Source organism: Panthera pardus, unplaced genomic scaffold, assembly GCF_024362965.1.
Source record: "Panthera pardus isolate Hobbes unplaced genomic scaffold, ASM2436296v1 HiC_scaffold_8, whole genome shotgun sequence".
Classification (NCBI taxonomy): domain Eukaryota; kingdom Metazoa; phylum Chordata; class Mammalia; order Carnivora; family Felidae; genus Panthera; species Panthera pardus.
The window spans coordinates 134,175,650-134,189,246 of record NW_026527013.1 but is presented as its reverse complement, the minus strand read 5'-3'; the positions used below and the strand labels follow the sequence as shown (position 1 = coordinate 134,189,246).

Here is a 13,597-nt window from a genome sequence, read left to right as displayed (position 1 = left end):
ATGCTCACCAAATGTAAATGTTATTGTTTGTATCGGAGATCAGAATTCATCTGCTGATATAAGGCATGAAGGATTCCAACCAGCTTCCCCCTCAGTAAAAGAAGCAGGTTAATCCTTGCTACTTTTCTCACTGGGAAACTGTGTTTATCCCTGCAACTTTCCAAATGACTCCTTGTTTCACTGTCCCAGTTAGCTGAGCCAGCAGTTGGCTGGAACTGGTATGCCATTCAGCTAGAGAAGCAGGTCCTGCTTACTGCCCTTCCCTCCCCTTTTGTTACTGGCAGGTGCTGGATGACAAGCTACTAGGAGGCAGGGAAAGAAAAGAATGCTCCAAAGATGACCTTTTGCTCCAATCTCTTCCTGATGCATTTATGTCTGGGAGAAATATTTCCCCTGCTTACGTGCTGTTTCCCACTCTGAGTCATGTCTCTTCCTTTCTCTCATCATTTTCCACCCCTACCTTTTCCTATAATGGCAAAAACCACTTCTCCAGCCGTGCAGCCAAGCTGAGTGACCTAACACGTCCTAGTGCAGGCAGATAGGTGTCTCTGTCCTATTTTTGGATAATTGTTGAAGTGGTGTCCTCTGATTTCTCTGACTGCTGCATGGTCTTCTTTCTTTGCTACGGACACATGGCAACAGTCAACAGCACAGAGAGGCAAGGTAGAAGAGAGACAGATGGTCAGACTTTGTAGTGTTCTTTATACTTTAACTTTTGCTTTTCTGCATTGCCTTTAGGGCCCATGGAGGTAGCAAAGCCCTCACAACCCCTTCTAGCCCTTTTCATTCAATAAGACATAAATAACATTTCTTTATGAAGGAAAGGAAAGTTTTAGATGATTTCAACTCCCTCTATCCTTGCTCATTTTCCATTGTCCCCCTTCACTAGAGGTTTGGGGCAGGGCTGTCCAAAAGCAAAACTGTGATGGGTGATGATTGTATCATGGGAGCCTTCTATTTTCCCTTTCCTGTCCCAATTTTCTCTTTGGTGCTGTGTCTTTTAATCAGTATATGGTAGTCACATATGGAACTCAGGTCAAGGCCCTCATGCTCAGGTCCCTCATGTAGTTTTCAATATGCCCTTCTTATTCACATTAAAGTAATAGATGACTGTTTATGGATGTAAATGTTACCCTACCCAAGGGTACTTTTTACTTAAGCAAGCATCAAAGTGTAATATTCTATTGGTGACAGTTCAGATATAGTCCAAAGAAAAAGGCTGAGGAGTGGGTACAAAAATGTTGTAAAATACAACAAAGAGTGCCTTCTTTTGCTCATTTGCTGTTTGGGGGTGAATAGGAAAGGAGATTGTGATGATTAAATTGTGGAAGCCCAAATTATTCTGATTCCTACAAATTATTGCCTGAATATCTAGTATATCTTTATCCTCTGATTTTTTCTCCTATAATTCTTTCCCTTGTCCTCCCCACATATATACCTTGAAGGAAGGAAATATACCAAATCCTGGTTTATGATAAGTTGCATTGTGGTGGTAATTTTTCACTGTAGCAGTACCTACATTTTTTTTTTTTTAGTTTCTTAATGTGTAGCCTTGTAAAAATCCTTTAAGCTCATGTTATCTCAAATAAACATTCTAAAATGACAAAGCTGCAAGCTAAAAAAACTGAGCCATTATGTATATGATTTCTCTGCCATGCTGTTTAATTTGTCCTGGGATTCAAATGAGACAACATATGGGACTGGGTTTTCTAAAATGTAAAACTCCATAAAACTATCTTTTAGCATTATACATTTCAAAATGGGAAATAGGATAGTAAAGGAAATAGCAATATATTAGAATACCAGGAAGCATGTTTCCAAATGAGTTTTTAAGTGCTAGTATTTCCTACACTTCAGAAATGAAAATACATTTTAGATAAGAGAATTAAGAGTAAAGACAAGCATCACAAGTAAAGACAAGGATGAAATATATCTGTTTTACATACATTTTTGTTTTCCCACCTTGATGATTCATGAATGAGAAAATGGTGAGAAAGGAAATCTTGTTAGAATCAGTGCATTTCAAACCTCTCTTGCAAATAAAGAAAATTTGGTTCTTTCTTTATAAAGAAAATTATGAAATTGAAATGTGATCCCCATTCCAGCTCTGCAGTCATTCCAAGTTTTTTTCAACTATTTATTCACATAGTTATTCATTCAGAAAATATTGATTGAGCTCACTATGTGCTGGGCACCATTTCATAATCCCAGGAAACAAAGAGGAAGTCATGTTTTTGCTTCTCAACGACCTATCTAGCAGTCTAGAGGGGATTAACAGGGTTAGTTTTACCATGTGGGAACTAACAATAGGGGTTTGCATAAGATTTTATCTGAAGACACAGAAGAGGCACTTGATGTCGAGGAGTTTTAGAAGCGGGAATGGGACAGGCCATGAGGAGAGGAGTGATGTGGGCATGGGGACAGAAGAGAGAGTTGGGCACTTAAGAGCAGTATGGCACTTCAGTAAGGGCTACAGTAGACAGCAATGGGTTGGTAGTGAAGGCCTTGTCTAAATAGCTCAAGAGTTTGGATTTTAGTCTAAGGGCAACCACATACAATTGATAGTTTAACACAGGAGAATGTCATGGGAGTCTTGATAAGATCACTATTTTTTGAAGGGGAAGATGGATTAGAGAAGATAATATTGAAGGCTGGAGGTGAGGCCCATTAGGCAGCTGTGGCAACTAGCCAGGCAAAAGATGAAGAAGGCAATAGCAGTGATTTTGGCAGAAACATCTTCAAATACAATACACTTTAATTAACTAAAAAAAATAGAGTAACACATTATTTTCAGAGAAAATGTAACAATAATCCTCAGAATTGTTAAAAATCTAGGAATCCTTGTCATAGATAATCAAGGCCACACACTCATCTTCACAGTCAACTGAAGAGTGAAAAGTGAATGTATTTGTTATTGTATTTATAGCGCATCAGCCCTCTGACAGAAAATTTTTAATTAAAAAAAAATTCCTGAGCAGCTAGATTCATTGCATATAGCGCCAAGGCTTTATCCTACTGATGTCACAGAAAGCAATGAGATAGGAAGTTCCTGAAACATCCTTTTGTTCAATTCTTTCATTAAAGATAAGAAAACTGAGAGCCCGAGGTGAAACCTTTTGCAGGAGGTGACACACCTCAGTAATGGCAGTGCTGAGACTGGAATCCAGATGCCTAACCTGGAAGGCAGGGCCCTTTTCACTGCACTGTAACAGCTTCCCAAGAAAGGCATCTAAATAAATCAATGGGATGTGGATGACTATTGAAAAGAGGAAAATTTTTCAAAACTATAAAAAGCATTTTAAAAAGCCAAACACCTGCTTTATTATTAGAAGCCGGTCATTTTTCCAGATTAACTGATGGGAAAATCCATGCCAATATCAGCAGCTACTCTTCACATACTCACTTTCCAAAAATAATTTTGGACTCTAGTCTGGCTTCATGGCACCAGTATCCAAGTACATGTGATTTATGCTGTTTTACTTTCTTATTTAAAAAATTGAAAACAGAACTATCAGTTTATTTAGGATTAGCAAGAGACTTTCATTTCATGAGGAAGATGAAGTATGATGGGTTTGTGAACAATTCATTGTGTATACTGTTCATCAAATGATAGAAAAATTTATAGGGAACCAGTTTAAGTGCTGAGAAAACAAATTACCAATCCCATAATTTTTCACAAACACGTTCCTGAATAAGCAATAACTCATATTTTTTTTCTATTATGGGGTTTTAACAAGGTTTAAAAAGGTTCTTTATTGATCAATTTTGTATTTAATATAATAAAAACAATGAACACATTATGGGTTTTTAGAAAGTTTATTATAGAGACTCATCGCCTACTTGCCCCACCCCTGAAGAAAAGAACTAACATGTTTGCACATGAAACCTGGATCACTTGGTACAGAATTTCAGTCTATGAAATAAAATAGCTAATGGCAAGTCTCAGTAAAAATTCATTTTGACAGTAATCAATGCTATTCAGAAATAAGGAAGTCATATATCTCACTTGTTAAAAGTTAATAGGTTTTGTTATATGACTATGTGTATTTATTTTGGCTTTAAAACTTGTCGATAGCTATTTGGAAAGATATGATTTATTTAAGCTTATGATTTATTTAAATACATATTTTATTAATCAAATACTTTTAGCCAATCAACAGATCCAAATATTAAAAAAAAAACCACTTCAAATACATAGTTGTATTGTTTATAGTATAACTGTAGTCATGAGACTGACCTTTTTAACTAACATAATAAAATCTATATAGTCAAAAGAGTGGTAATGTTTTAAGGTAATGATCATGAGAACTTTTCTAATTTTGAAGTCTCTTTTGTAGCTATCTTCAAAAGGATAGGAATTTTATAATTTAATCATTTGTTTACTTTGGCCCCAATAGTATTCCAGTTCAGTCATCCTTTATATTTACTAGTCCTAGTAATTTGGAAAAGTAAAATTAATATTCACTGAATGAAGATTTATTATCTATGAAGATGTTCAGAGGAATGTTAATTCAGGTTCTGATAATAATTCTGAAATTTGAGCATTTATAGACTTTTATGATATGTAAATTATAGTAACCACTTATATCATAAACATCTTTTGTACATGCCTATCATTTTGGATAATGAGATTTTTAAAAGAATAGTGACTCATAACATTGAATAGGACTTTACAGTTCAAAAATGATAAGAATAATTTTATACTAACAAAATCCATATCAGATAACATCTTCAAAATCTGTATCTGTTACTCTTTAACTTATATATATGGAACTCAATAGCATGGGCCCAACAAATTGACAACTTTCCCATAAGTCTTTCTCCATGAATCACTGTAGTTGAAATAGTACTTAAGTGTCAAAAATAGTCTTTATGTTGAGTGTTATTAAATAGCACCAGTATTACTTGAAGGTAAAATGAGATATTAACAGGAATGCAGAATACAGGTTTAAGTTCTAACTACAAGAGAGAAAGCATCTCCTAGATGAAATACCACTTAGATCTGGATTATTTTTAAGGTCACAGCCAGAAAAACCTAAGTCAGAAAAGTTTTCAGGATTTTGGTTGGAAAATTTAAAAAGAAAAATCTTATATATCGCTCTTTTATATTCTATTCCCAAAGAAGATATTTATGCTTACATAATCAAGACAGTGCAATCTCACCAATGAAGTTCCCCAGGAAAGATACATTTAATCATTCTATATATTAGTTCAATAAGATAATATAATAAAAGTACTTGAAAGCAATCCGATTAGAGCAACATTTACAGTAAGAACAAAATATACAGTAAAATGCAACATCTTATTAAATAGACCTGCAGGTTAACAATATCTTATTTAAAGGAACAGATGTTCATGAATCTATTTTCACATTTATTTGTTTTATTATATTTGATATCTATTACCACTGCATGCTTTTGTTATTGTAATTCCTAGGACCTTTTTTTTTTTTTCTGTACATATTTTTCCCGTAAGTATTGCCATGATTTTTTCTGCAAAAGTAATTTTAAAAGTATTACTCTCAGAGTAAAAAAATAAGAAATTGCATATTTTTTATGAGGAGTTGTGACAAAACTATTATAGTGTTTAAGAAGTGTCCCTTGATCTTTATAAATTCATCATTATGAAATGTATACTTTTTTACTAAAGCAAAAACCGTCTGCCTTTAACATTAAGTGTTGCCAACCTACTGTTTAATTCGGGCTATAAAGTTTGTTATGAAATCCTTGGCTATTAATTAGAAAAGGATTATTTGAAAAGATCTGCCAATAAACATTTCTAAAAGTGGTTGCTTATCTTAAAAATTTGCTCGATTAGAACAATTGGGAAATGAACAGAACAGTAGTGCTTTTACATTATAACAACACAGAAGTATTACAGTATCCAAATCTCTAGACCTGGGGTCTAAGTGTTCAGTCGTGGCTTAGTTGCAAGCTGACAGAAGAGAAGCTGCGTCCTACACTTGTGCACAATGGGGCAATGACAACATCTGTTATGCTCTTCCATATTGTCTGCACTGAAGGTAGGACCATGAGGCAGGTCTTTACAAAAGGCATTATAATCCTGGAATGGAGGAAAAGATTTGTGTAAGGATTATTGATGTTACCAAATAAGGCCACTGACTCTTGCACATGCTTGGAAAGATACAATAATGGCCTAATTTACCTAAATTTGGTCGAACATTTGAAACAGGTAAATGAACAGTGACCCACATAGTGATAGGATGCACAGACATATGTTGCTTAAAAAAATAAACAGGCATGTAGATGACAAATACCAGTACTCTTTCTATTGGTGGCATGCTGTCTGAATCAGTAAAACAAAAAACAAATAAAACGGTAAATATATCTACCTGATCGCTGCCCCTAAACATTAACCTGCTTAATTCTTCATTTTTCCCTGAGGTTCTATTTCCTGGTAGCCCTTCCTGTTTCCTCATTCCACTTCCCTACCCCTTCAGCCAGGCTGGGTTGGAGACTCCTTTTTTGTGCTTCTAAAGTACTAAAATAAAATTTCTTAATCCTCAAATTTACCAAAGGATATCATAAGTAGATGGCTATATTTCTGTCTTTCCTACTAGAATCAGAGCTCCTTAAGCGAGGACTTCCTTGACCTTTATTAAACGTTTGAGCTGAAGTGAATTTAGCATTCTGTCACACTTAATATTACTAATTTTTCATAGTCATTACAAAGAGCTGTGTGGCAGAGTTAAAAGAACCCTGCAAATACTTTGACAGAACCCTGTCAAAACTCTTAGACAAAACAAAACAAACAACCTAGACTATCCTGAAATTATTTCTTCTATGTCTTTTCTTAAGATAACTGCAAACGTGCATATTCTTCATGCTGATTAATTTTCTATGTAATCCTCTGAATAATGCTCTCTGTTGTAGTAGTGCTATTTGAGCACAAAAGTATCTTTGAATACTCAGGAATTGCTGGGAGCCTCAATGGAATTTTTATTATTATCTGGATGGGCACAAGGAAGTAAGGTTGATTTTCTTGATTGGCTATTAAAATGTGACTTAAATAAAGGTCTGTTGTGCTTAGTCAAAAGTGAAAGGAAGACCAGGCAAATGTCTGATTGAGATATTTTTAGAATACTGAATTATTCATACTGACTGTCTATACACTTATATTTATCTCGTGTTTTGTTCTAAGTGCTAAAGACTTAAAGAAATTTTTAAAGAAAATTAATTACTGGGTGTTTCGATGGGACAGTTGAATGGAAACCAGAATGATGACAACTTTTGACTTCTTATCCCATTATGTTTCTCACTTGATTTGTGGCCCTGGGCATATCACTACAAATTAAAGTATGAACAGGAGCTCTTATGATTGGCTATAGGGATTAACATTTATTATATACCCTTGGGATGTCTTTATGATGCTACTATTATAATGTATATATGATGCCATCATGTATAAATAGAACAATCTGAAATCAGAATATATAGTGAAAACAATTAAAACAATCTCAAATTGATGCACTCTAAGACTAAACTTTAAATCAGAAAGTTTCCTAACCAAATCTACTTCACTGAGAGTACAATATACTTTCCACTCTTCCTTAGGCTAAGACATTTTCTTTCCCCATAACTTCTTAGATCTCCATGTCCTAAAAGGGAATTAAGTGGACAAAGTGGACTTTCTAGTTCAGCAAAGTACAGTTGCTCACATTTGAGACTTAAGTTGATAGGATGTGGTGAACTCATTTTAATTTAATTTTATTTAAATCTATTTTATTTAAATTTATTTTAATTTCATTTTAATTTTCTTTAAGTTGTTGTTCTCTCGCTGTGGGTCAGATGATCCAATGATCCAAACACTTCGTAAAGAAATCTTATAATTTATAAGATTATACATTTCTCCATTGAATAACAAAGCCTTTAGGACACAGACTTTTATTTAGCTTTGTATTAACTATAGTATCATGCAGATTGCATTGTCATTAGCAATTTGCTATATTAAATACTTCTTCTAAAAGTGAAAGTGCTACCACTATATTTCTATAAGTTGGGCAATCTATCTGAATTGCATCCCAACAAAAACAAGGGGTAAGGGAGCTCCAGGCACATTTCTTTGATATGATCCCCTTATGACCAATAATCTACTGTTGCTTAAAGGTGGCTATCTCAATCTGAATGTGGTATGGTATCAATACAATCCACTGGTCCCTAATGACCTGTACTTCTGACTTAGGATCCGGTATCACCAGATTGAGCTCCAGGTGTTTTTCTTGTTGTTATTTGTTTGTTTAAAGAATCTAAAGTCAGATCCACGGTGAGGAAGTGATGTGGTTTGAATATCTATTGCTGCATACTTTTATCACTTTGGCCACCAATCTCTTTATAATAAACAACCCCTATTCCCTGCCAAAAGAAAAAAGAAAGAAAAGGAAGTGAAACAGAAGAAAGGCTTACTCAAATAGATTTGTTCGGTAAGACCTCTCCTTGGTCTGGTCTTATCATGTCATGGGAATGTAATCTATTAATGATAAATCTATTTTATCAAGTTAGTTTTATAAACTAACTTTTAACCATTTTTGTTTGAGGTTACTCCTCTACTTGCAATCACAGCTGCCTGATGATGAATGGGTGATGGCTAAATATTAATGTTCCACATGAATAATTTGAAAAACGAGCTGAGGTTAAATAATACATTTTATGTGACTGAAAAAGAAATGATTTGATGATTCATCATTGGAAGCACCACATACAAAAAACACCTTCCATTTTCAGGAGAGCCAGGTGAAGAGAAGCATCGTTGGGTAATTGTAGCTTTACTTATAGCTTTCCACCATTTAGTAAATGAAAACCATTTTGTTTTCAATTCCTCAGCAAGTGCTTTAGGAAAGCCCAGCTCTGTTGATTATAAATATGGCACTCTATACTTCCAAATAGCTTCATAGCCAACATTTCACAATATGCTATGTGGTTAGTCAGTGTGTCACATTTTTGAAAGAGGTTAGATGACTGGCTTCAGTTCATTAGGAATCCAGAGTTTTATGTGCTGGCTGAGGCCTCTTTTTAAAAATCCATATGCTAATGTCAGAATATGAGCTAACTATACATCTGGCCTTTGTGAATCTGCTTATGTATAAAGGCAAAGATTTTCATCCTCTTCCCGTCTTGTGGCACTCTCAATATATTTTAGTTGTTGTCAATCTTTAGTGATCAAATTAAATAGTTGTTTTTTGTCCTTTACTTATTTGGTGAATTTTTATTTACCCTTTAAAAGACTTTTAGACGCACCTGGGTGGCTCAGCTGGTTGAGTGTCTGACTCTTGATTTTGGCTCAGGTTATGATCTCATGGTTTATGGGTCCAAGCCTACTTTGGGCTCCCTGCTCACAGCAAGGAGCCTGCTTGGGATTCTCTCTCTCCTTCTCCCTCTGCGTCTCCCCTGCTTGCACAAACTCTCTCTCTTTCTCTCAAAATGAATAATAAAATAAACTTAAGAAAAACCCCTCTTTTTAGACTCCTTTCTCTCTACATACACTTCCTAGTGCCTCCCCCTTCCTCAACAGATTTACCAGAGTTTTCTTCAGCATCTACTTCTATACTTAGCCAGTTGCCCTGATATGCTAGGAGTAAATTGAGGGCAGATACTACATCTGTCTTACTCATCCTGGGCCCAGTGCCCAACACAAACCAAGCATTTAGTAAATTTATTTGGTTGAGCTAACTAGCTAGCTAAGTGACTAAAGGATATTGATTTACAAGGTAAAACAAGCATTTAGTAAATTTATTTGGTTGAGCTAACTAGCTAGCTAAGTGACTAAAAGATATTGATTTACAAGGTAAAAGGGAATTGAGAATAATTTCTTAACTTTTAACAATGGAGACAACAAGTGTTAGGGTGTGGCAATACCATATGAAGTGATTAAGAAAGACACCAAGGCATTTTAGGATTATACATGTCACCAGGACTGCCCTAAAGCACAAGCTTGACAACTGTGGCAATACTCTAGGGCGATCAGAATGTTCTTTCTCTCAGGATAAAGTGAATATCTTTTAATATAATAACAACACAACTTCTTGGTAAATATAAAAGTTTCCTTCAAAAAAATTTTAACGGTTAAAATATTCTTCAAAGTTTTATGATGCATTTTGAGTGTGAATAAAGTTACTCAAAACATCCTACAAATGCCCAGCAGGTTTCTATACTTACTTTCCCTTGAAGTTGATGCCACTCTCCATGTCTCATAGGCAGAAAAGTAATTTGGAGGACTTCTCATTATCCTATGCAGCTTGAGTTTTCATTCATTTGTGCTGAGGGCCCCTCACAATTGCACACACATGGCATCTCCTCTGGTCTCATCCTTGCCATTTGCTAGTGGCAGGATTGGAGCAGCCCTCCATAGCACTGCTTAGCCAGGTCTGATATCCCTGTTCAGTTATACTGTCACTGGCATTCTGCTCAGAGATCACTTTTGTTTTACCCCAAGCACAGGTGGTGACTGAATAAAAGGTGATGAAAGAAATAAGAGCCTAGCCCAGAACCACTGGCACAAGTCCTAACTCAGCCCTATAAGAGAACAACTTGTGGCAGGAAGCATGGCCTCCAGGTCTCCACCTCCAGTCAGCTGGGCCTTATTAACATCGGAAGGAAAATCACACCCGAGGACAGAGGAACATTACTTCTGTTTAAACTCCTAACCCAACCAACCTGTGATTCTAAAGAAAGCATATGCCCTACCAGATCTCCCAGTTCTTGCTACTGTGTGGGTGAACTGATGAACCTTCTTGCAAGCTGGCCTGGGAGAAGGGGAGTGCAGGGGGCAGGTGGCAAAGAACATTCCTACTTTCAGAAAGTTGGTCCACCCCTGTGTGCCCTTTCTCACCAGATGTGCAGACAGCTGAGGGTGGCAAAAAGAATTCCTGCAGCGAAGGCCAGGGGGATAGCCAGGAACAATGTCAGGAACTTGTATATCACGTATTTGCTGATTTCAAAGAGGGCATGGCTGCAGATCCACACTTTGTCAAAGGAGTGCGTAGACACCGGCTCTGCAATCACATCCTCGAAGCCCACCTGCAGAGGCAAGACACAGGGATCCCGAACTGTCACCAACCTGCGGCCCCCCCGGGGAACCAGGGGTGCTCGGGTGCGAGAAGCGGGCTGGCCTGCCCTATCTTCTCAGGGTCAAGTTGGGCGCACAGGAATTTGGCTAAGAGTTCCTGGTTACACAGGCGACCCCGAGGCATGTGGATTCTGGGTCCCGGACCCCGCAGGGCTGACCCAGTGGCGAGGGTGGAGGGTGGGATCCGGGCTAGGGTAAAGGGGGAGCACCAGCGCCCCCAGGCCGTGGCGCGGCCCAGGTTACGGCCCGCCCCTGTTTTTCACCTTGAGGTTCGAGTTGAGCCGGTGGGGATCCCGGTCGGAGCCCGAGTCCGCGAACTTATCCGGGTCAGCGTAGTCGACGCCGCTGTGGCGGCTGTAGGAGTCGTCGTCCATGAAGAGCTGGACGTCTGCTTTCTCGGTCTCCAGCCCCATCGTGGCGCTCGGTGCGCGGCGGCTGCAGCCGGCCCGGCGCGGCCTCCCCTTCCCGTCGCGCCCCGCCCCGCCCTGCCTCGCCTCGCCTCTCCCGGCGCGGCCCGGGCGGCGGCCGCTTCCCGCTGCCGGCTACCGCTCCCGGCCCGGACCCGACCCGAGCCCCGCCCTGCGGCGGGGCCCGAGGGGCGGGAACCGGACGCAGCCGGAGAGGTGGTTCCCGCCTCGCGACTCCCGCCGCCACTTTCTGGCCAGGTCCCCGTCTGTCCCCGGCCCGGCGCCATCCCAACAGGCACATTCCGGCCCTGCACAGGCGGGAGAAGCGTGCTCGGGGCACCAGGACCCGTATTCCCGCCACAGAGGGGCCGGAGGGCTCCCCGGGTCTCATCGCTTGATGCCTAGAACTGTGATCCTTAAGAGCTGGCAGGTTGTTCAGGGGTGGTGCACTTACTGCTGGGAGACAGCTAGGTGGTTAGGAGCGCCGGTATAGAAGCACAAGATCTATCTTCTCCCTGCTCTACCATTTACCATGTGTGCTCGGGACCTCAGCCACCTCCTTGTGAAATGGGAGGAGTCGTTGCTGCTTCACAGAGTTACTGAGAATTAAATTCCCGTCAAACTCTTATACGTGGTCTCTAACACACAGTTATGACACTCCTGATTGCCAGGCAATCCCCCAAGTGCTAGAGGATCCAGCAAGCGCATCAGCTATGCATCTATCCCGGCGCCCACAGAATGTGTGAGCCTGTTGGAGGCAAGGTGAGGAAATGGAGTTGGTTTGGTGAGCTCACTGCCCCTAGGGGTTTGCTCCCTCAGAGCAGAGAGGAGGTATCTCTTTTTTCTTCTAAATTAAAACGCTTAATTTTCTTCTGAATCAAGTCTTGAAAGATTTCAGTTATCTCTGAGATGCAGTCACATCCACAACTATCTTGTAGGAAACATGTAAACAAACCCCTGCGGTAAAGTCACACTGCAGTAGAAGACCCAGACTGCTGACTACTCAAAAGCTTTCAGAGGGAAGGATTAAAGGTTAAAGGGGTATAAAGGGTTAAAAGTCTGGTGGACTTAGGTACTTGTTTGGGGGAGGAAGGTACTCAGTGAAAATTTGCCAAAAGCAAAATAATGTGTCTCAGATTTGGGGTGCCTGAGGCTTGCTCTGTGCCTAAGGCATAGTAGGAAGGCAGTCAAGTATTGCTGAAATCCACAGCATTTGGAACTTGCCGCATGTATCAAATCCTGATGTGTGAACTGGATTTGAAGAATTCTGATGGGGAAAAAAAGTTTTTGAGACAATAAAAATTATACACAAAGAGCAGGATCAGAATAGGAAAAATATTTTGGAGCCCAAACTCAGTATTTCTAAGTTAAATGCTGAGTTTACTTACTGCTACTAGCCCATAAGAATGGCAGTGTTGTAATACCGTGGTTGTCTCAAGCCTGCCATGGTGCCCCTCCTCTCCCAGAGGTGGTCCAGCTTGCCCCTTCTTTTCTTTCTTTTCTGTCCCAATTTTGTTCATGTTTAGTTCAATCCAAAGTGATGACTTAGACATTTTGCTTCTCTACTTCCTCTTTTCACTGAAGCAGATGACTGAGAGTTGGGGCTCTTCTAGAGTACTTGTCCGAAACTGTTTATCAAAGTGAATAGAAGACATTAATCCTTAAGAAAATTCGTAATACCATTTACCAGGAAATGGAAAAGAATTGAGTTTACAGCTAAATAACATTTTGTAAAATTTTGTTTTCCTTAAAATAATCCCAGATTTTAAGATGTTCCTGAAGAAGAAAGTCATTCCCATAGTGCTAGAGTGAGCTTAAGCAGTGGCTGAAAATCTGGCATTAGGGCTTCTTTCCTTTCTTTCCTCTGATCACATTTACATTTCCAGTGGGATTAGTAAGACATTTGCAATAGTTACCACAAATAATTGACTCATTTTTCAGGCAGCAGGGCCAGGAGGCCAAAAAGCAGAAGAAATTAACATTGTCTTAATGGGACAGTTTAGATTATAGATTCATTTGTAAAATGATAGGTATTTATGAAAACGTAACTCCAAAACCGAAGTTAAAAGAAGGCTTGTTGTATTTCGCATAGTGCTTAAAAAAGGAGG

General features: G+C 38.8%; 1 protein-coding gene across 1 annotated transcript; it reads right to left on the bottom strand.

The window, feature by feature from the left end:
- Positions 1-3,797: 3,797 nt before the first annotated feature.
- Positions 3,798-11,606, bottom strand: CAV2 (caveolin 2). The gene is made up of 3 exons (XM_053897347.1): positions 11,346-11,606; positions 10,846-11,033; positions 3,798-6,063 (listed from the first exon to the last, which is right to left on the bottom strand). The coding sequence occupies exons 1-3, from the start codon at positions 11,493-11,495 to the stop codon at positions 5,913-5,915; spliced, it is 489 nt and encodes a 162-aa protein (XP_053753322.1). The 5' UTR covers positions 11,496-11,606; the 3' UTR covers positions 3,798-5,912.
- Positions 11,607-13,597: the final 1,991 nt, after the last annotated feature.